The sequence below is a fragment of the Phyllostomus hastatus genome, unplaced genomic scaffold (genome assembly GCF_019186645.2).
Source record: "Phyllostomus hastatus isolate PE091 unplaced genomic scaffold, TTU_PhHast_1.1 phas_scaffold_78, whole genome shotgun sequence".
Lineage (NCBI taxonomy): Eukaryota > Metazoa > Chordata > Mammalia > Chiroptera > Phyllostomidae > Phyllostomus > Phyllostomus hastatus.
This window is the reverse complement of record NW_025334041.1, coordinates 59,444,987-59,469,024: the sequence shown is the minus strand read 5'-3', so window position 1 is coordinate 59,469,024 and position 24,038 is coordinate 59,444,987. Positions and strand designations below refer to the sequence as shown.

At 38.3% G+C, this 24,038-nt stretch overlaps 1 protein-coding gene across 1 annotated transcript in view; it reads left to right on the top strand.

The window, feature by feature from the left end:
- RFX8 (regulatory factor X8) overlaps nt 1–24,038 on the top strand; it is a 98,547-nt gene that overhangs the window by 38,055 nt on the left and 36,454 nt on the right. Inside the window, 6 exon segments of the mRNA XM_045827266.1 lie at nt 8,136–8,158; nt 8,161–8,194; nt 16,742–16,822; nt 17,380–17,455; nt 22,355–22,468; nt 23,534–23,690. Of these exon segments, the coding sequence (XP_045683222.1) occupies nt 8,136–8,158; nt 8,161–8,194; nt 16,742–16,822; nt 17,380–17,455; nt 22,355–22,468; nt 23,534–23,690 (485 nt within the window).

Below are 24,038 nucleotides of genomic sequence, written 5' to 3'. Positions count from 1 at the left end.
CAAATTCCAAGGCAAAGAATCTTAAAGGCAGCAAGGGAGAAACAGGAAATAACATACCAGGGAGCCCTGATAAGACTAGCAGCTGACTTCTTAATGGAAAGGTTCCAAGCCAGAAAAGAACAGCAAGAAATATTCCAAGTAATGAAAACCAGAGACCTGAAACCAAGGCTACTTTATCCAGCAATGTTCTCAATTAAAATGGAAGGCCAAATAAGGAGCTTCCCAGACAAAAGAAGTCTAAAAGAATACACCTCCACCAAACAAGCTCTGCAGGAGATGTTAAAGGGACTGCTTTAAGAAAAGGAGGGAAAAGAGTAAGAGAGAGAGGAACACAGGCACGAAAAAATGGCAGTAAATAAGTAAGTACCTATGAATAATAATCTTAAACATAAATGGATTAAATCCTCCAATGAAAAGACATAGAATAGCTGAGTGGATAAGGAAATGTGACCCACACATATGCTGCCTACAAGAGACCTACTCAGAACAAAAGACTACACAGACTGAAAGTGAAGGACCAGAAACAAATATTCCAAGCAAGAGGACAGGAAAAAAATCTGGGGTAGCAATACTCACATTAGACAAAATAGACGTCAAAAAAAGGGGCCATAAAAAGAGACTCAGAAGATCACTTCCTAATATGCAAGGGAAGAATCCATCAAGAACACATATACATTGTAAATATATATGGACCCAACATAGGAGCACCAAAATACATAAAGAAAATCTTAGAGGACTTCAAGGAAGATATTGACAGCAACACCTTTATACTAGAGGATTTCAACACCCCGCTGTCAAAAATGGATAGATCTTGCAAACACAACAGCAACAAAGATATTGTGGCACTGAACAATGCTCTAGATGAAATGGACTTAACTGATATATATCTATATCTATATCTATATCTATATCTATATCTATATCTATATCTATATCTATATCTATATATATATATATATGGCCTTCATGCCAAAGAAGCAAAGTAAACATTCTTTTCAAATGCACATGACACAGTTCAAAGATAGACTACATGATAGGACACAAAACAAGCCTCAACAAATTCAAGAAAATTTAAATCATACCAAGCATTTTCTCTGATCACAAGGGACTGAGACTAGAAACCAAGCTCAAGGAAAAAATTCAAAAACACTCAAACTCATGGAGATTGAATAGCATGCCTTAAACAATGAATGGGTCAAGAATGAGATCAAGGAAGAAATCAAAAAGTTTCTGGAAACAAATGAAAATGAACTTACAACAGCCCAAAACTTATGGGACATAGCAAAGGCAGTGTCAAGAGGGAAGTTCATAGTGATAAAAGCTTACATAAAAAAGATAGAAACATTTCAAATAAACAACCTAACCCTGCACCTACAAGATCTGGAGGAACAACAACAAAGACAGCCTAGAGCAAGTAGAAGGAAGGAAATAATCAGGATCACAGCATAATCAAACAACATAGAGAACAAAAGCACAATTCTAAGGCTCAATAAATCCAGGAGCTGGTTCTTTCAAAAGATTAAAAAAAATCGCCAAGCCTTTAAACAGACTCACCAAGAGAAAGAGAAGACCCAAATAAACACCATCAGAATGAAAAAGTAGAGATTACAACTGATACCACAGAAATAAAAAGGATTATAAGAAATTACTATGAAGAAGTATATGCCAAGAAATTTGAAAATCTAGTGAAATGGACAAATTTCCAGAAAAATATGATCTTCCAAAACTGAGCGAAGAAGCAGAAAGCCTGAACAGATCAATAACAGCTTATGAAATTGAAGTAGTAATCACAAAACTCCCGGCACACAAAAGCCCTGGACCAGACTGTTTCACAGGAGAATTCTACAAAGCATTTAAGGATGAGCTAACCCCTCTTCTTCACAGATTATTCCAAAAAAATGCAAGAAGATGGAAGACTCCCAAACTCTTTTTATGAAGCCAGTATCATCCTAATGCCAAAACCAGATAAAGATATAACAAAGAAAGAAAACTTCAGGCCAATATCGCTGATGAACATAGACACTAAAATCCTCAACAAAATATTGGCAAACCACATCCAATAATACGTTAAAAAGATTATACACCATGATACAATGTGATTCATCCCACGGATGCAAGGATGGTACAATATTCACAAATCAATAAACATAATACATCGCATAAACAAAAGCAAAGACAAAAATCACATGATCATATTAATAGATGAGGAAAAAGCATTTGATTGGGTAGAGCACCCATTTATGATAACAACACTGAATGAAGTGGTAATACAGGGAGTATTCATCAACATAATAAAGACTACATACTAGAGTCCTACAGCCAAGATCATAATCAATGCATGAAAACTAAAAACTTTCCCACTAAGATCAGGAACAAGACAAGGTTGTCCACTTTCACACTTCTATTCAACATAGTATTGGAAGTCCTAGCCACAGCGATCAGACAAGAAAAAGAAATAAAAATCATCCTAGTTGGAAAAGAGAAGCAAAACTGTCATTGTTTGCAGATGACCTGATAGTGTACATAGAAAATCTTATAGACTCCACCAAAAAACTGCGCAACCTAATAAATGAATTTGGCAATATGGTGGGATACAAAGTCAGAAATCAAAGGCATTTTTGTATACTAACAATGAAATATCAGAAACAGAAATAAGGTAAAAAAAATCTCATTTGATATAGCAATAAGAAAAATGAAATACTTGGAATAAACTTAACCAAGGAGGTAAAAGATCTGTACTCAGAAAACTATACAACACTGACACTGAAGAAAGAAGTTATGGAAGATACAAACAATGGAAACACATACTGTGTTCATGGATTGTAAGAATTAACATCATCAAAATTTTGATACTTCCCTAAGCACTTTATAGATTCAATGCAATACCTGTTATGGTACCAATGGCATATTTCACAGATATAGAACAAACACTTTAAAAATGTGTATGTAACCAAAATGACCCCAAATAGCCGTGGCAATTTTGAGAAAGAAGAGCAAAGTTGGAGGGATCGCAATAACTGATATCAAACTATATTAAAAGGTCACTGTAATCAAAATGTCCTGGTACTGGCATGAGAACAGAAACATGGATGAATGGAACAGAATAGAGAGCCCAGAAATAAACCCAAGTCTCTATGGTCAATTAGTTTCTACAAAGGGGGCAGCAGCATAAAATGGAGTAAAAGTAACCCTTTCAACAGATGGTGTTGGGAGATCTGGACAGCTACATGCAAAAAAGTAAAACTTGAGCACCAAATTACACCATACACATAAATAAACTCAAGGTGGATAAAAGATTTAAATATAAGTCATAACACCATAAAAGTCCTAGAGGACAACATAGGCAGGAAAATCTCAGATATTCCACACAGCAATATTTTCACTGATATTTCCCCTAAAGCAAGCGACATAAAGAATAAAGAAATGGGATCTCATCAAAATAAAAAGCTTCTGCACAGCTAAAGAAAATAGCATTAAAATGAAAGGAGAATCTGCTGTATGGGAAAGCATATTGGCCTATGAGATCTCAGACAAGGGTTTGATTTCCAAAATATATAAAGAACTCACAGAACTCCACTCTAAGAAAATAAGCAACCCAATTAAAAAATGGGCAAAGGACTTGAACAAACATTTCTTCAAGGAGGACATGCAGAAGGTCCAGAGACACATGAAAAGATTCTCAGCATTGCTAGCCATCAGACAGATGCAAATTAAAACCACAATGAGATACCACTTCACACCAGTCAGAATGGCCATCATAAACAAAGCAACAAACAACAAGTGTTGGAGAGGTTGTGGAGAAAAAGGAACCCTAGTGCACTGTTGCTGGGATTGCAGACTGGTGTAACCACTATGGAAAACAGTATGGAACTTCCTCAGGAAACTAAAAATGGAATAGCCTTTTGACCCAGCTGTTCCACTGCTGTTATTATATCCTAAGAACCCTAAAACAGCAATCCAAAAGAACCTACGTACCCCAATGGTGATAGCAACACAATTTACAGTAGCCAAGTGCCAGAAGTAACCTATGTGCCCATCAGCAAATGAGTGGATCAAAAAACTATGGTACATTTACACAATGGAATTCTTTGCAGCAGAAGGAAAGGAGTAGCTCCTACCCTTTGTGACAGCATGGATGGAACTGGAAAGCATTATGCTAAGCGAAATAAGCCAGGCAGTGAAAGACAAATACTATGTGATCTCACCTTTAACAGGAACAGAATCAACAAATTAAACAAACAGGAAGATATAACCAAAGACACTGAAATTGAGAACAGGCTGACAGTGTTCAGAGGGGAGAGGAGAGGGAATTTCAGGGGGAAAGAGTGAAGGGTTTGCAAGAACAATTATAAAGGACACCTAGATAATAACACAGGGTGGGTGGAAACGTGAGGGAAGTTGGGAGGGCTGGGGTGTTGGGCTGGGGTGGGGGGAAAAGGCAGAAGATTATACTTGAACAAGAATTAAAAAATTAAAATATTTTATTATATTTTTTTGAGTGTGGAAAGGGAAGGAGAAAGAGAGGAAGACAAACATTGATGTGTGAGAGACACATCGATCAGTTGCCTCTCCCCAACTGGGGACATGGTCAGCAACCCAGGCATGTGCCCCAACTGGGAATCAAAGTGGAGACCCTTCAGTCCACAGGCTGGTACTCAATCCACTGTGCCTCACCAGCCAAGGCAATCATGAATATTTTCATGGATCTTTGCTTGCATATGCTAAGACTTGATAATTTTAAAATAAATAAATAGGCCATCACCAAAACTATATTTCAACCTGTGTGATGAACCATTCATCTCAGTTAGGGCATCCCATAGGTGGGGAAAGACAACCTCATTGTCTCTTTGACCAAGTCAGTTGTCATTGCCTGGCCAGGTGGTTATGAGGACTTTTTTATAGATCATCTCTTCTTTCCATGAGGCTGATAAGTTTTCTTTTTCCCATTATTGTTCTTTCAATGCATAGAATCCCTGTATAGCATTGAAACAACAATTACTGAAACCACAAAAATAACATAGATCCCCAGTGACTATATTGAGATTGGGCCCCTTTGTCGGCCACATGTAGGCCTCTCTATGGCAGGAATTTCCCTCTCAGTCTTCCTTATAGTGGTGAGGATAGTGAAATCACCTTCCTTTCAATAGCTGTTCAATTAAGCTTATTCTACATTGAAGACATGGCAGAAACTTGGGAGTTTCATTTAAAAATCCAGAATAATTGATAACACCACTCAGTCTATTGGCCTCCAAAGCTACCATCATGAGAACTGGGGACAGGGGTGAGCATTAGGTGAGCACTTCCCATGTCATTTGTTTTTGTGTGTGTGTGTGGTTCACAATTTTTTATTGTTGGTCAAGTACAGTTGTCTCCCATTTTCACCTCACAACTCCCCTCCACACCTCAGCAATCCCCATCTCCCACCCTTGATCCCATCCCCCTTTGGCTTTGTCCATGTGTCTTTTATAAGTGTTCTTGACAACCCTCCCCGCCCATGATCCTCTCCTACCTCCCTTCTGGTTACTGTCAGTTTGTTCTTAATCTCAATGTCTCTGGTTATATTTTGCTTGTTTCTTTGTTTTGTTGATTAGGTTCCTGTTAAAGGTGAGATCATATGGTATTTGTCTTTCACTGCCTGGCTTATTTCACTTAGTATAATGCCCTCCAGGTCCATCCATGCCATCACAAAGGGTAGGAGCTCCTTCTTTCTTTCTGCTGCATAGTATTCCATTGTGTAAATGTACCATTTTTTTGGTCCATTCATTTACTGTTGGACACTTAGGTTGCTTCTAGCACTTGGCTATTATGAATTGTGGTGCTATGAACATTGGGGTGCATAGGTTCTTTTGAATTGGTGTTTCGGAATTCTTAGGGTATAGTCCCAGCAGTGGAATTGCCCGGTGAAAAAGCAGTTCCATCCTCTGTCATTTCCTTAAGTAAAAACCAGCTTCTACATGCATTTCTGAACATCCAAAGGCATGTCCCATGAAGATTATTACCTTCATGGAAAGGGTTTCATAAGTACTGTTCAAGTACTGTGTTATGATAAGTGCCAGCAAGGCAGATGAAGTAATCACAAGTGAACCCCTTGAGCTTTTCCAGCTTTTAGTTCACAGGGATGTAAACTGTTGAACTAACAAGAGAATAAGATGCCCCCCAACATATGTTCCCCAACACCCTACATTTCGGCTATCAAAACCTTCACTCAGTGTCTTTGAAATTATTTCAATGTAATATCTTTTCTTCTCTTAGACCACCAGAAAGTCTGTGAGAACAGATCTGTCTTCCATTGTCTGCTATAGTTACAGACACTAGGACCTCACACAATGTCCAAAATAGAGTAGTCACAGAATGACTGTTTGATAAATAAGTAAGAGGTGGATGGATGGATGGATAGATAGATGGAAGGTGTAGTTAAATATATTCATTTAGTTGAAGAAAGTCTCAAGTGATTTTTTAAGACATATCTTAAAGGTTGGTGACCATATTTTTCTATTTAAATTTCGTTTTTATAATAGCCCTTTATGCTGTGAACCCTTACTTATGGCATTTTTTTCTGTCTTCTTTCATTCTAGGTTTGTTTTTATTGCTTTATTGTTTGTTGTTTTTGTTGATATAGTGTCCCAGAATCTATGTGGTAATGGACTGTTTATAAATTTAACCTGGAGAAACCCTACCATTGTCCACATTTATTGAAGAAGATATCATTGACACATGAAAAATAGAATACTAACACATTTTAAACTCTTTGCCTTTGGCTTTCCTTGCATCATCCTATGTGGAGATGCACAGTTAACTCTTGAGCAATGTAGTTTTCAACTGTGTGGATACATTTATACACAGATTGTTTTTCATTTGACCTGCTCAATTCAATTAACCTGTGCAAGTCAAACCTAGTTGTTCATGGGTCAACTAATGGTTGGAAATTTTCATACTCAAAAGACTAGCTTAAATTATACACAGATTTTCACCTTTGCCGGGAGTGGGCACTTCTAACTCTATGACCTTCAACCACTCCATCCCCACCCCCAGTGTTGTTCAAGGGTCGTGTGTGTGTGCGCGTGCCAGTTTGAACATATCCTTTGTCCTGAAACATTCTTGCCATTAAGCAGTTCAAAGTTCAATTCTCATTGTGATAACACTTAAGTGATAAAAAAAAAATGTTTTAATGGGTTTGTTTTCAGACCCTGAATCTACCTGCTCTGCTTTGAATAGAGTGTTACACAAAAACATTGATCAGATGAATATCAAGTGTTCTGCCCAGTTTTCAATGACTTGGGTTGGGAATGAATTGACATAAATATTCCTGGAGCTTTGGAGAGGGTGGAAGGGGATGTAGGACCTTCATGTGTGAGATGATAACCATTTTCTTTCACCTCTTCTCTGATTCCCACCCCATCCCAGGCCATCTCTGCCTTGAAAACATTGTTTCCAGAAGCAGAGTGTGTTTACATATAGTTTGAATAATCAGGTGTGAGGACATGTGTTGGAGTAGATAGAGCTGCCACAGTTCCAAAGATATAGCAAGGATACCAGAAGGGAGAAGCTACCATGTCTGGCATTTGAAGAACTCACATTCCCTTATGCAAAGTGAGGGCCCCTGGGCTCCCAATTTCACAAATACCCACAATGAAAGGGACCACCCCACATGGACAAAACTGAGTTTATTCTTCATGATATATATATGTCTCTAGTGTAATATATGCATCCAAGAGGCATAGTAAGATGAAACTTACATGTTATTCTCAGTTTTCTTGTTCTATAAATTTGCTCTGCTATATCCCTCAACTCAGAGGATATCATTGTTTCTTAACTGATCATTTTTAAAACCCCAGATCAGAAAGTATAAGACTTCATGTTCTTGATGATTTTTTTTTCATAAGAGCAAGTTTTACTAATGATGACATCATATCCTTCTATAAAGAATAACTTTTAAAAGTAAAATATATTTATCCTAATTACAGAAATGGATTTTTTATAACTGCAATAATCACCAGTTGTGGATAGAAACTTGAAAGACATTTTTGAAATAAAAGTTATATCCCATACAAATAAACTCACTGCAAAAGAAGCTTTTTTTTTCTGTGCTCAGAAATAGATGTCTTACTAACATTATTACTCTGTTATCTGTTCTGTCACAGTGGAGATATCATTGCCTTTGAAAATCTACTAATTATGACAGCATATCCAACAAGTTTGAATAGTGAGTGCTGAATAAAATAGATTTACTATAACAGTTCCTGAAATATTCAGTAACTACTTAATTAGATGCAACTATTTTCCTGTGTTGTTATTTGTGTGGCCTTAAACACTCCCCATTTGACCGTTGTTGATTTTTGAATGTTTACAGTGTGCCACACATTATACTGGGAGAGATAAGGTCCCTGGATTCAAGGAGCATACTGTGTGGCTGCCCTTCAGCTCTTTAATGTGTTTTTCTTCCTATAATTTAAAAGGATGCATAGGTTTTGAACAATAAATCTGTGTGAAAGTGTCTTTATAATACAGTTACAGCTCTTTGAATTAAGACACCAGAACTGTTAATAGCTATGACATCATGAGTTGAATTTTATTTTAGTTGGCAAGACAGTATGCTAGCACTTTGATTGCTGTCTTGTTAACAAATGAACAGACATGTTTTAAAAACCTGTTGTGTGCCCTGACTGGTGTAGCTCAGTGGATTGAGTGCGGGCCATGAACCAAACGGTTGCCAGTTCAATTCCCAGTCAGGGCACATGCCTAGGTTGCAGGCCAATTCCCCAGTATGGGGTGCTGGAGAGGCAACCACACATTGATATTTCTCTCCCTCTCTTCCCCTCTCTCTAAAAATGAATAAATAAAATCTTTTTTAAAAAGTGTCACATTAAAAAACAACAACCCCGTTTTGTGACCAGCACTCTTGAAGGCTGAATGAGATATGAAAGAAAACTAAAAACACAAACAACAACAAAAAAAGCCATGGTCCCTTTACTTCAGTAGAATATCATTTTATAGCTAGAGAACTCAGGTAGACATGAAACAACTGTTCTCTTCCATGCACAGTGTAGGCTATCAGAAGTTTGGGAACTCCAAAATTTTGTGGGCCTCCCCAGAAAACATTGCCCATGTCCATTTCCTATTGCTGCTATAACAAATTAACACAGATATGATGGTTTAAAGCAGCACAAACTCATTATCTTGCAGTTCTACATGTCACAAGTCCAAAAGATTTCTCACCAGGCTAAAAGCAAAGGGTTGGCAGATCTGTGTTCCTTCTGGGGGACTTGAGGGAGAATCTATTCCTTATCTTTTCTAGTTTCTAGAGGCTGCTCTGTTCTTTGTGGCACTTCTCAGTTTTCAAAGATGGCAAAGGCTGGCTGAGTCCTTCTCTGTGCTGCCTTCTCTTCACCTGGGAAAGGTCCTTTGATTTTTAAGGACCTTTTTTTTATTATATTGGGGGTCACCTGGATGATCCAGCATCATCTCCCCATCTCAAGGTCCTTATCCTTAATCACATCTGCAAAGTCCCTTTTGCCAGGGATTAGGATGTGGAAGTTTTGGGAGCCATTATTCTGCCTGCCACACTTCCCTTGAGCTAGTCCTGGAAGGGTCAAAAGGATCCTTCTGTAGAAGACATTCATCTTGAGGATGTTAGCTTGCATTTGTGCTGAAAAGTATGTGGGCAGTGAGGAGTCAGAGGTGAGAATGTTGTGGTGCAAGAGACTCTGTCTGAGTGAGGCCCAGATAATAGACAACTTTTCAATGCCAGGCTGAGGAATTTGGATTTCACCCAGGAGATTGTAATAACCATTGAGGCATCTTTAGAAGGAAACTGAGAGGATGCATTTGCCTTGGGGTGGTAATTCTGGGAGTATTATCTTTGAGGATACAGGAAAAACAGAAAGTATTGAGGAAAACTGGTAAAGTAACTCAGGGAAGGCAAATGGTACCAAAAGGGGTGAGCATGACAGGAAGGATCCCCCATTGTATCTCCAGGAGTTGCCACATGATATGTGCTCACTGAAGGTTTGTGGAATAAATGAATGACAATAATTCTTATGACATTTCTGGATCTGTTAAAAATCCCAAATGCATTTAATATACCTGGAAAAGCTAAATAGAATTTCTTACTTTTTTCTTTGTTGTTTTGATGAATGACTTTTCTAGTGTAGGAATCCCTCTAATTCATTACTGAGTGTCTTCTCCTGAAGAGATTCAAACTTGAGTGGAGTTCTTTCCCACACTTTTTTCTTTCTGATTATTTATATTTTGAAGAAAATATTTCAGTTCATGATTTAAATTTTTTGTTTACTGAAGGATCATTTTTTTCCCCAGGAAGAGGCCTGAGGGAATTAATTTCAGAGACACATGTATTTACTTTTTATTATTTTAATATAAGCTTACTCATATTCTCCTTGTAATGATTTTTAAAATTACTATGATAGTGTATTTACAGACGACTTCTTCTGAACAGATGAAACTGTTGCATTTGCCATGTGGCAATGTACAGATTCATGAAGAGTGGGACAAAGAACAGTCTGCCTAGAGCTGATGTTCTCAATTTGAGTGCATATATAGCTCATTTGGGAAGCTAGTTAAAATTAGATTTCTGGCCTCATCTGATTTACTAAAACTCTAAGGAGATGAATCCCAAGCATCCCCATGTACTCTAATAAAGATGATTTTAGGGCCACACTCGAAAAATACTGGCTTTGATCATTAAGGGTTCCCTTCTTTCCTCCTTGATAGAAATGGTTTACCTTCCCATAAATTGTTCTTGTAAAGGAAAGTCTGTACCTCTCATTTTCCTTGATAGTTTGGGCCTAAGGTTTCTGCTACAACTAGCCATTTACAGATGTAGCAACTCAAGGAGGGACAATTAGGTGGACAGGAGTTGTGAAAATATATTGGTGGCATTAAATTATTTATAGATAATATTTTCAATATAGCACTTGCAATACATGACCACAAGAGTGATACATCTGGCTAATATATTAAGTTCTAACTCTTTCTTGCTTACCATAATTAATACAATTATAAAGGAAGGTTAGGGATCCGAGACACTCTACTCTTGAGAGAGTAGCCTTGCTGTCCCTTTCCCTCCACAGGACTCCGTAGTCCATGTGAGTGTATCTGGTCTCATCCATAATGCCACGGACACTGCCAGCTGGTATCTGCATCACATGTGCAAGATCTCACATGGGTCATCGTGCAATCTACTGAAGCCATCCAGGATTTTGCTCAAACTTTATCCTGGGTTTTCTAGGAGAGCATATTAAAAGGCATTGAAAGATATTTTTGGGACTCAGAAAGATGGCGGCTTTACTCTAGGCAGCGTGTTCCTTGGCTTCTGTGAAGAGGAGGGAAACATGCAGATCAGTGGAGAAACAGAGCAAGTGGCCTAGGTTACCGAAACATTTTTGAAAACAGGACATCAAAAATTATTGCGATCATTGAAAAACCAGACAAGTAGGGGGAAGTTGTGAACACAACAAGAAGAAACCCAGGAAAAATGAGAAAACAAACAAACAATCCCCAATTGAAGGGAAAGGAGGAAGCCTCAGGAAAAATGTTAAATAAAATAGACGCAACTCAACTATCAGATAGTGAGTTCAAAACAATGATTATCAGGAATTTCAATGAACTTACAATGAGCTATCAGAAACTAGAGGGAAGCTACAAAAATCTCACTGCAAACTATATAAACATGAAAAAGAAAATAGAAACCCTCAACAAAGGCCAAGAGGAAATGATGAATGCCATTTCTGAACTGAGCAACACAGTAGAAGGAATGAAATGCAGGATCGATGAAGCAGAAGATCAGATTAGCGAGCTAGAGGACAAAGTAGAAAACAACACCCAGAAAGAGCAAGAAAAGGAAAAGAGGCTCAGAAAGAATGAAGAGGGGTTAAGAGAAATGCAAGACAATATGAAATGTAATAATATCCATATAATAGGGATACGAGAAGGGGAAGAAAAAAACCAAAAGATCAAAAACGTACTTGAAAAAGTAATGAAGGAAAACTTCCCTGATTTGATGAAAACGTCACACAAATCCAGGAAACACAGAGAGTCCCAAACAAGAGGAACCCAAAGAGGCCCACCTCAAGACACATCATAATTAAAATGGCAAAATTTCAAGACAAAGAGAGAATCTTAAAGGCAGCAAGGGAGAAACAGGAAGTAACATACAAGGGAGCCCCAATAAGGCTAACAGCTCACTTCTCAATGGAAACACTTCAAGCCAGAAGAGAATGGCAAGAAATACTCCAGGTAATGAGAACCAGAGGTCTGCAACCAAGGCTACTTTATCCAGCAAGGATCTCAATCAAGATAGAAGGCTAAATAAGAAACTTCCCAGACAAAAGAAGTCTAAAAGAATACACCTCCACCAACCAGCTCTTCAAGAGATTTTAAAGGGACTGCTTTAAGTAAGGGAAGGAAAAGAGAGAGAGAGAGAGAGAGAGAGAGAGGAACACTCGTACATAAAAGACAATGAATAAGTACCTAGCAATAATGACCTTAAATGTAAATGCATTAAATGCTCCAATCAAAAGACATAGAATAGCTGAATCGATAAAAAAAATGACCCACATATATGCTGCCTACAAGAGACCCACCTCAGGATAAAAGACCTGCACAGGCTGAAAGTGAAGGGCTGAAAACAAATCTTCCAAGCAAATGGACAGGAAAAAAAAACCAGGGTAGCAATACTCATATCAGACAAAATGGATTTCCAAAAAAGGTCCATAAGGAGAGACCCAGAAGGTCACTTCATAATACTCAAGGGAAGAATCCATCAAGAAGACATAAATATTGTAAATATATATGCACCCAACATAGGAGCACCGAAATACATAAAGAAAATCTTAGAGGACTTCAAGAAAGATATGGACAGCAACACAATTATAGTGGGGGGATTTTAACACCCCACTATCAAAAATGGACAGATCTTCTAAACAAAATATCAACAAAGATATTGTGGCATTGAACAATACCCTTGAGGAAAAGGACTTTACTGATATATACAGAACCCTCTATCCAAATGAAGCTAAATATACATTCTTTTCAAATGTACACGGAACATTTTCAAAGATTGACAACATGATAGGACACAAAACGAGCCTCAAGAATTTCAAGAAAATTGAAATCATACCAAGCATTTTCTCAGACCAAAAGGGAATGAAGCTAGAAACCAACCCCAAGGAAAAAAATCCAAAACACTCAAAATCATGGAGATTAAATAGCATGCTATTAAACAATGAATGGGTCAAGAATGACATTAGGGAAGAAATCAAAAGGTTTCTGGAAACAAATGAAAGCGAACTCACAGCAACGCAAAATTTATGGGACACAGCCAAGGCAGTCCTGAGAGGGAAGTTCATAGAGATACAGGCTCACCTAAAAAGTTTAGAAACATTCCAAACAAACAACCTAACCAAACGTCTACAAGAACTCAAGGAACAACAACAAAGGCAGCCCAGAGCAAGCAGAAGAGAGGAAATAACCAAGATCAGAGCACAATTAAATGACATAGAGACTAAAAGCACAATTCTAAGGATCAATGAATCCAAGAGCTGCTTCTTCGAAAAGAAACAAAATCAACAAGCCTTTAAGCAGACTCATCAAGAAAAAAAGAGAGAAGACCTAAATAAACACAATCAGAAATGAAAGAGGAGATATTACAGCAGATACCACAGAAATACAAAGGATTGTAAGAAATTACTACAAAGAACTGTATGCCAAGAAATTTGAAAATCTAGTGAAATGGACAAATTTCCAGAAAAATATAATCTTCCAAACCTCAATGAAAAAGAAGCAGAAAGCCTGAACAGACCAATAACAACGAAAGAAATTGAAGCAGTAATCAAAAAACTCCCAACACACAAAAGCCCTGGGCCAGATGGTTTCACAGAATTCTACAAAGCATTTAAGGAAGAGCTAACCCCTATCCTTCACAGACTATTCCAAAAAATCCAAAAAGATGGGAGACTCCCAAACTTTTTTTATGAGGCCAACATTATCCTAATTCCAAAACCAGATAAAGACATAACAAAGAAAGAAAACTTCAGGCCAATATCACTGATGAACATTGACGCTAAAATCCTCAACAAAATACTGTCAAACCGCATCCAACAATACATTAAAAAGATCACACACCATAACCAAATGGGATTCATTCCAGGGATGCAAGGAGGGTACAATATTCGCAAATCAGTAAATGTAATACATCACCTAAACAAAAGCAAAGACAAAAACCACATGATCATATCAATAGATGCAGAAAAAGCAATTGATAAGGTACAGCACCCATTCATGATAAAAACACTCAGCAAAGTGGGAATAGAGGGAGCATTCCTCAACATAATAAAGGCTATATATGAGAGATCTACAGCCAACATCATTCTCAATGGGCAAAAATTAAAATCTTTTCCACTAAGAGAGGTACAAGACAAGGCTGTCCACTTTCACCACTTCTATTCAATATAGTACTGGAAATTTTAGCCACAGCGATCAGACAGGAAAAAGAAATAAAAGGCATCCAAATCGGAAAAGAGGAAACAAAACTGTCACTGTTTGCAGATGACATGATAGTGTACATAGAAAATCCTATAGACTCCACAAAAAAATTGCTTGACCTAATAAATGAATTTGGCAAAACAGCAGGATACAAAGTCAATATCCAGAAATCAAAGGCATTTCTGTACACCAACAATGAAACAGCAGAAACAGAAATCAAGGAAAAAATCCCATTTGAAATAGAAAAAAGAAAAATAAAATATCTAGGAATAAACCTAACCAAAGAGGTGAAAGACCTGTATTTAGAAAACTACATAACACTCAGGAAAGAAATCAAGCAAGACACAAACAAATGGAAACATATACCGTCTTCATGGATTGGAAGAATTAATATCATCAAAATGCCCATACTACCCAAAGCAATTTACACATTCAATGCAATTCCTATTAAAGTACCAGTGGCATATTTCACAGACATAGAACAAACACTTCAAAAGTTTATATGGAATCATAAATGACCCCGAATAGCTGCTGCAATTTTGAGGGAGAAGAGTAAAGTAGGAGGGATCACAATACCTGACACTAAACTATACTACAAGGCCACTGTAATAAAAACACCCTGGTACTGGCATAAAAACAGGCACATGGACAAATGGAACAGAACAGAGAGCCCAGAAGTAAACCCAAGTCTCTATGGTCAATTAATATTTGACAAAGGAGGCAGCAACATAAAATGGAGTAAAAATAGCCTCTTCAACAAATGGTGTTGGGAGAACTGGACAGCTACGTGCAAAAAAATGAAACTTGAGCACCAACTTACACCATATACAAAAATAAATTCAAGGTGGATAAAAGAGTTAAATATAAAACATGACACCATTAAAGTCCTAGAGGAGAACATAGGTAGGAAAATCTCAGATATTTCATGAAGAAACTTTTTTACTGACATGTCCCCTAGAGCAAGGGACCTAAAGCAAAGAATAAACAAACGGGACCTCATCAAAATTAAAAGCTTCTGCACAGCTATAGAAAATAGTACCAAAATTAAAAGAGAACCAACTGTATTGGAAAACATTTGCCAATGATACCTCAGACAAGGGTTTAATCTCCAAAATATATAAAGAACTTACACGACTCCACTCTCAGAAGACAAGGAATCCAATTAAAAAATGGGCAAAGGAGTTGGACAGACACTTCTCCAAGGAGGACATACAGAAAATCCAAAGACATATGAAACGATGTTCAATATTGCTAGCTATCAGAGAGATGCAAATTAAAACCACAATGAGATACCTCTTCACACCAGTCAGAATGCCCATCATAAACAAAGCAACAAGCAAGTGTTGGAGAGGTTGTGGAGAAAAAGGGACCCTAGTGCACTGTTGGTGGGACTGCAGACTGGTACAACTACTATGGAAAACAGTATGGAACTTCCTCAGAAAACTAAAAATGGATCTGCCTTTTGACCCAGCAATTCCACTGCTGGGACTATATCCTAAGAATACTAAAACACCAATCCAAAAGAACCTATGCATCCCAATGTTCATAGCAGCACAATTTACAATAACTAGATGCTGGAAGCAACCAAGATTCCCATCAGTAAATGAATGGATCAAAAAACTATGGTACCTTTACACAATGGAATTCTATGCAGCAGAAAGAAAGAAGGAGCTCCTACTCTTTGCAACAGCTTGAATGGAGCTGGAAAACATTATGCTAAGCGAAACAAGCCAGGCAGTGAAAGACAAATACCATATGATCTCACCTTTAACAGGAACCTAAACAACAAAACAAAAAAACAAGCAAAATATAACCAAAGATACTGAAATAGAGGACAGGCTGACAGTGTTCAGAGGGGAGAGAAGAGGGAATTTCAGAGGACAATGGGAAGGGTTCATGGGAAGAAATTTAAAGGACACATGGGCAAAATCTAGGGGGAGGGTAGTAATGGGAGGGAAGTGGGGAGGGTTGGGAGGGGGGCTGAATTGGAAGTAAAAGGGAGAAAACTGTACTTGAACAATGATTAAAATAAAATAAAAAAAGGAAGGTTAGTATCATTTGAAATAAAATAAGGGGAAAATTTGTGGGGATTAATAAAGTATGCAGAGGTGTAGATAAAATATAGAACACTAACCTATAGTAGTGATATAATTATTTCATGGTTTATATGTGAGAAAATACATTAAAAAAATAATCCATTGTGTAAGTTGTTTCTAGTGTGAAAATCATTTATTGATAACAGAGTCAGTAAGATTGCGTTTGAATTCAGAAGATGTTTATTCTGGGAGCAAGAACTGGCAAAGAAGTACTCCCATAAAATGATAGGCTTGCACCCTGGGGAGACTATCTTTTTATGCCTTTGATACCTCAGGCAGTAAGCGTCATTTTACTCACCTGTTACAATTGCTGTACCAGATGAGTAATATATGCCTTGACCCAGACGGATGAAAACCAACCATTTTCCTGGGCTTGGTGGTGGTCAGGAAATTCAGGTTTCCTCTCTTGTTCTATAGAAAGGCTCCACCTGGGACCACTCTGTCAACTTCTAGAGTAAGGGCCTTCTGTAACTGAGAGGGGAACAGAAGGTGGATTTTCTAGAAACTGGGACTGGGGTTATGGAGGGGGAAAATTGGCATTTAAAGAGAAAGATGTCAATGATCGATGACCTTTACAAAGGGTGGCATAGGCCCTGGAGTTATGATATTTAAATAGAAGGTACATCAGTTTTAGGCCAATAAGGTATACATTACTTCACAGATACTCAACTACTGTCATATCAGAAGTGAACAGCCTACAAAGACTTCAGAATGGCCTTTGAAGAGCAAGTTCATTCTTGAAATAGCCTGCAAACTGAAATAATTTTTCACCTCCTTATTAAACGTCTTTTCTTGCTGATGAATACTGCAACTCTTGCCAAGACATTTTACAGAACATGAGGAACCAAGAATTTGAAAGGGTAGGATTTCATCTATAAAATACAAATGTTTATGACTCATTATTAAACATTTTACTTGAAAATACCCCTCAAGAGATGCCTAGAGGTAATTCACTGCACTGAAGGGCTTAGAATTCAGCTATTTCATAGTTAATGAATTCTTGAGGGTGATATTTTTATTCAGTTTAATCATTTGGCAATTTTCCCAGGTGCTAATATATCTACTTTTATGCTTTAAATATAATTCAGCTATTTTTTAGATTCTAATTACAGCTGATATTGAAAGTATTGGTAATATTATTCACCCTGGGATTTTCAATAATGCCAAAGAGTTATTTTATTAATGCATACTAACTGAAAAAGAAGCAAGGCTTTGAAGTAGGGTGATTTGATGTCGATATAATCATGATGTTACAGAACAGACCTGTGGAGGGGGAGAATACTATTACCAAATGGAACTCCCCCTTCTGGTGGGGTCCCCCTGTACTAGGTTCACCTTGCCTGCCACCAGGAAATTACATCTCTCAATAGCCAGAGATTGGTAAAAAGGAAAGGAATTATTTATTCAAAAGTTATGCAAACTTAAGAGTAATGACTTCATTACTCTTGTCCCTTAGAATACCCACAAATGCACACAGTCCTTCTTTCCCCTTTTACCCAGTTTGGGTTATCATATTTCAGAAAAAGAAATAGAAATCCATGGCTCAGGTAGCCCCCTGGTTCCCAGCACCATCAGCTGTGTTGCTGCTGCAATCTCCAGTTAATCCAAAACCATGTGGCACCTTCTCATGGCTCACCAGCAAGAGTCCTTTCACCCCTTTTCTCCCCAGCAACATCTCTCCTGCCTCCTAAGCCACAAGGCCAAAAGAAGCACCCCAAAGCCGCATGATCCCAGCTCTCACCAAAGCCACGTGGTGTCCCCCTTGCATGGCTGCCACACCTGGTTTTAAATTCCAGGGCCAATCTTCCTCTGCAGCCCCATCTGACTCCTCCCACAATCAGCTACAGCTGCCAACATTCCCATATTTTTCCAGCTTTTCTGGGCTGCCACAGTATGTCCAGGCAGGTGTGGCCCCATGACATGGATCCGATCATCTTTTAGCTCTTAATGCAGGCACTGTAACCTGGGGGAGTTGCCTCCCAGTTACATCATGGGTTGAAGTTACTTCCATCTCCTTGGCTCAAAGCATGGACACAGCTATTTAACATATCCATGAAACCAGTCAAAAGTTATAGTTATGTTAAATGAGCATGCCTGAGGTTAGTTGCAAAACTTGCTATGCAGAACAACTCTCAATGGCTCTGCTCCATGTGTACCATCCCCCAGTTCAGACTTGTGAGGGGTGAGGACATCCTATATATTTTTTTTAGTATTTCCTGAACACCCTGAGTTCTGGACCCCATTACAAATCCCTATTTGAGGACCCCCTGGCTGCACCCTATACAATGACTGGATTGTGGAAAAAATGAATAAATCCTTTAACTATTCTGAGTTTTATCTTTTACAGTAAAAAAATGGAAGTGTAAGGAAACAAGTACACATTTAAATTAAAACTTTTCCAATGCTTTAGTGTTCTAAAGATTTCAGTTTTGGGTAATAATATTCATTCAGTATGAGTACATTTAGTAAATACATATTCAGTGTAAAGCATAATGTGAGATAGAGACCAAGATGCCTTCAAAATGGCCCCTGTCCTATTAATGCAATGTTTAAAATATCCACCTACATTGGATATCTATTATATTTCTCCTTTTCTTCATTCACTCATTAATATTAACTTAATTCTTACCCTGTGACATGTTCCATTTCTGGAACTAGTAAAGTAGTGTCCATAAATCTTGATAAGTTCATAGTCTAGTAATAAAAAGACAACATACGCCAATAAATATGATACAGTATGGTAAGTTGTAGAATAGCGGTATGATTAGACTGTTGTGGGTGTCCAGAAGCAGAGATGGCTAGGGTGGACTCCCAAGAGGGGGCCATAGAGCTGGACTCTAGTAGAAAAGCAGGGGTTCAAGAGACTAAAATGGAGTGGGAAAGGGATTCCAGGTAGAATAGTAAGTGTGTGCAAAGGCAGCAAGATGTTTACAGACAAATGACAAAAAGATCACTATCTAAAGGAGGGAAGCCAAAAGGAAGGCAGGAAAGTAGGTTGGTGCTAGAAAAGACCTTGCATGTCCTGTGAAGAATCATGACTTACTAAGAAGAGAGTGTGGGAGCAGTGACATAGATTGCCATATTGGAGAAGAGAGAGTGGTCAGGAGGTTTTGTCATAGGCAGAGTAAGAAACAATGAAGGCTCTCAGATAAGGAGCAGTGACAATGAAATCAGAGAGAAATATTTCTGAAGTAGATGCAACAGGATTTGATCACTTGGACACAGGGAGTGAGGGAATCAGCAGAGATCAGCCCATGACTAATGTCTCATTCAAACCCATCAACCCCAAAATGTCATGCTCCAAACTTACCAACCTGAGAAGGAAAGGGTTAATATATTCCACTTGTCTCACTACTGCATTTTTTTGTTGTTGAATAACTATGAGCCTCTGTGGAGATGGCTACTCTGGAATTCACACACCTAATAACAAGGTTTTAGATCAGGTAACCCAAGAGTTGGCCCCAACTTCCTTGACAGTCTGCTCAAGGGGGGTGGTGCCTTGCCTGAAGTCCCTGGCAAGTCCTTGTGACAGGGGTGCCATGCCTTAGAATACTGGAGCCTGCAGAAATCCCCAATAGTCAAGAATCTTTATTAACTGGCAACTCAGTTTGGCCACCTGGTTCAATCATAGAATCTGAAAAGTCAACATGGGGGAAAATAAAGAAAAGGAAGCTGCTATTTTGTCTGTCAATATAACAAACATTAGAACCTATAGAGAATTTTTGGTGAGTTTATTTGAGCCAAACTGACAATTGCCAGGAAGCAAAATCTCAATGAATTGAGAAATGCTCCTGAGAATGGCAGTTTAGCACCTTATTTTATATATTAAAATCAAAGGAGGAGACATAAAGGGATTATTACCTGAACTCAATTGGTGATAGATTAGGGAGGTGGGACAAAGCAAAGCAGTTGGGGGATGGGGAACTCTGGGATTGGATAACAAGTAAAATAAAATGCATATTTTTTTGAGAATTAAAATAGAGCTTTTTTAAATTAGGAAGACAATAGTACTATTAACCCTTGCTAAAGGTATTCAATAAAGAAGTGGAGATATTTTTATTCTCAGGTAATTGTCACATGCAGTCTGTCTTTACTCTCTAAATGCATATTTACTCCCTAAATGCATATTTACTCTCTAAAATGCATATTTCTTTCATACAGGTGAGTACAGGATAGTTAACAGTCAACAATTAACATGATAGTAATAACAATGAGGGGATTTGTAGTCTTAGCTTGTGCCCAAGGGGATTGGAAAAACAAAAGTGACCTTGACATTACAAAGGTATGTTATCATAGGTGCAAAAAAACAACAGACACAATGAGATACCACCTCACACTGTTCAGAAATGCCAACATAAACAAATCAACAAACAAGTATTGGAGAGGATGTGGAGAAAAGGGAACCCTAGTGCACTGTTGGTGGGAATGCAGACTGGTGCAGCCACTGTGGAAAACAGTATGGAATTTCCTCAGAAAACTAAAAATGGAACTGCCTTTTGATCCAGCAATTCCACTGCTGGGATGATACCCTAAGAGCCCTGAAACACCAATCCAAAAGAACCTATGCACCCCAGTATTCATAGCAGCACAGTTTATAAAGCCAAGTGCTGGAAGCAACCTAATGCCCATCAATAAATAAGTGGATCATAAGTTTTAAAAAAAAACTATGAACCATTTACACAATGGAATTCTATGCAGCAGAGAGAAAGAAGGAGCTTATACACTTTGCAACAGCATTGGAACTGGAGAGCATTATGCTAAGTGAAATAAGTCAGGCGGTGAGGGACAAACACTATATGATCTCACCTTTAAATGGATCATAATCAACAAAAGAAAAAAAGCAAACAAAATATAACCAGGATAATTGAAAATAAGAACAATCTAACAATAGCTAGAGGGGAGGGAGGAGAAGACAGAGGGGAGAAGAGTTTTCAGGAACTACTATGAAGGACACATGGACAAAACCAAGGGGGAGGGTGGAAGTAAGGAAGGGAGGTGGGTTTGGAGGGGGTTGCAGGGGAGGGATGGGGAGAAAATATAGACAACTGTAATTGAACAACAATAAAATAATTAAAAAAAAACAGAAAGGCTCAGTTAAGGTAAAGATTGACCTTTGTTAGGGAAAAATACCAGCCTAGGACATGACTACCCACCACGAACTACTTTTAGCTAATGAATTTTAGTTTCAGACCATCCTTTGTGGTTACTTCTGGTCTCCGAGTTTGTAAGGCTCCCTTGAAAACATTCCCCGAGCTTGTCCGATTAATATGTGACCCCTTTTTGTCCACATGTTCCTAAATAAAAGTCATCCACAACAGTCTTTAAGAAGGTCCCTGTGAAGAATGACTCCAGGCCACTTTTTGTTACACAATCCTTAGGCGAATTCTAACTCAAGGTCAAGGAGGAAGTCTCTTTGATTAAGTACTGTTACCCTCTTTCAGACCTGAAAAGTAATTGAGGGTCAATCAATCAGTGAACGTTCATTCTATACTCTGCTCTGTACCCCTCTGGCCATTTCCTCATCCTATTATAATCAATAGAGGCCTCCTTGTTGCTAAAACTTTTTCCCTTCTAGAAAACTTCATGAAAATATGTTCCTCATTATTTCACCCCAATGGAAAAGCTGATAGGTTAAGTTTTACATTAATTAGAATGAAATTCATCCCATTATCAGTTGGGGCTGATTAAATATATACGGAGGATCAGTCTCACCAGATCCAAAATGAGTTTTTGGAGATAGCTTCCATTCCCTACCTCAGGTGGAGGACTTGCTTACTTCCTTCTGGAAATCTCTGCAGCAAGATACTGTCATGCTTATGTCATTGCCTGAGGTGTGCCAGCTCTTTAAATGCTATAATGTGCAGATGTACAAGGTAAGAAGACATTGGTTGAGTTGCTGGTTTGTACCTTTCCAGAAGTTGGTGCCAAAGGCTGGAGTTAGAACCACAGCCCTTCCTCTCCACAGTGCCCATGGCTTTAGGAGTCTAAGCAGTAAAGAGCAAGGTTGAAGGATCACAAGCTTTTGATATTTCCCTAAAACTCAGCTTTTCTTTCTGAATTCAGTGAGAGTCTGACTTACCTCATGTAAGGAAAAAGCCAATATACATGGTAAACTTTGGTTTCAGTGTCCAGAGAACCCCAAATTGAATCAAAATTCTTTCTCTGGCAATTTGAACAAAAGAAGACATTTTAGAATGAGTAATTAGAATAATTTATTTAAAATAAAATATGTATAACTGCCAGGGGTTTGGGGTTTTTTTGTTTTTAAACTCTATCTCTACAGAGATTGTTATAGTTTGGGGTCAGTTATATTTCACTACAGTTTCTGTGGTGAACATCTGTTCTTTTAAGCTAGTCATGAACCTTTACCTTTTATTTTTTCTTATTTTTAGAAAACAGTCTCATGCTTCTAACTTTTTAACACAAATGTTGAAAGCCAGGGCCTGGGTTCAACCATTAAATATTTTGGTTTGACCCACCTGTTTTTAAAAATTTTGAATTAGCCCTAGCTGTGTGACTCAGTTGCTTGGAGTATTATCCCATTACCACCAAAATGTTGTGGTTTCAATTTCTGGTCAGGGCACATACCTAGGCTTTGGGTTTGATCCCTAGTTGGGGCACTTGTGGGAGGCCACCAATCTCTTGATCTCTCTCTAATACCCCTCCCACTGCCTCTCTCTCTCTCTCTCTCCCTCCACCCTTCCTGAGGTGAAGAATTGAAATACAGTTTTGAATCCATTATCAATATTTTAAGACCTTTGAAAAAATTCAAATTCTGTTCCTACACAGTGAGCTGTGGCAATGGCTGCATGGTGTCTGCCCCCTCAGACTAGGTGGGGCCTTCCCTCTGAGTTTGGCATATGTTACCTTTGTGTACTTATATTTAGAGGATGCCTGAACTGTCCAGCAATCACTATATCTCTTCACTTTTGTTGTAGGGACATCGAAGATGTCTTCCTACAACAGATGATTTTCTGGAAGATGTTTCTATTCAGTACCTGAAATCTGTCTGGTTATTTAGTGAGAAACTTAAGCTATTGCTACTTAATGCTTTGGGTGGTTTTCCAGCCCTCTTACAGATCTCCAAACTCAAAGGTAGGTTTCAATGAGAAAAGTAAATACTGTGAGAGTAGATTCAGAATTTGACTTTCAGACTGGGCAGGATGCTCAGCTGTGTAATGCTTCTTCCCCCTCATGCAAGAATACAATTCTGCTTCAGACCATGTGGCTTGTGTTTTAGTGCCAATGGTGTATTCCTGTACTGATACATCCACACCCTTTTATTGATTCCCCCTTATGAATAATAACATGGAGTTTTGACAGATCCAGGGGGTTAGAGGTGTAGAAAAGGTGCCTGACTGTCGTAAAGTCAGGGAGAACATGGCTGGTGCTCCAGGCAGCTCACTGCACACCTTTATTCTTCAACCAGCTCCTTGGGGAAGT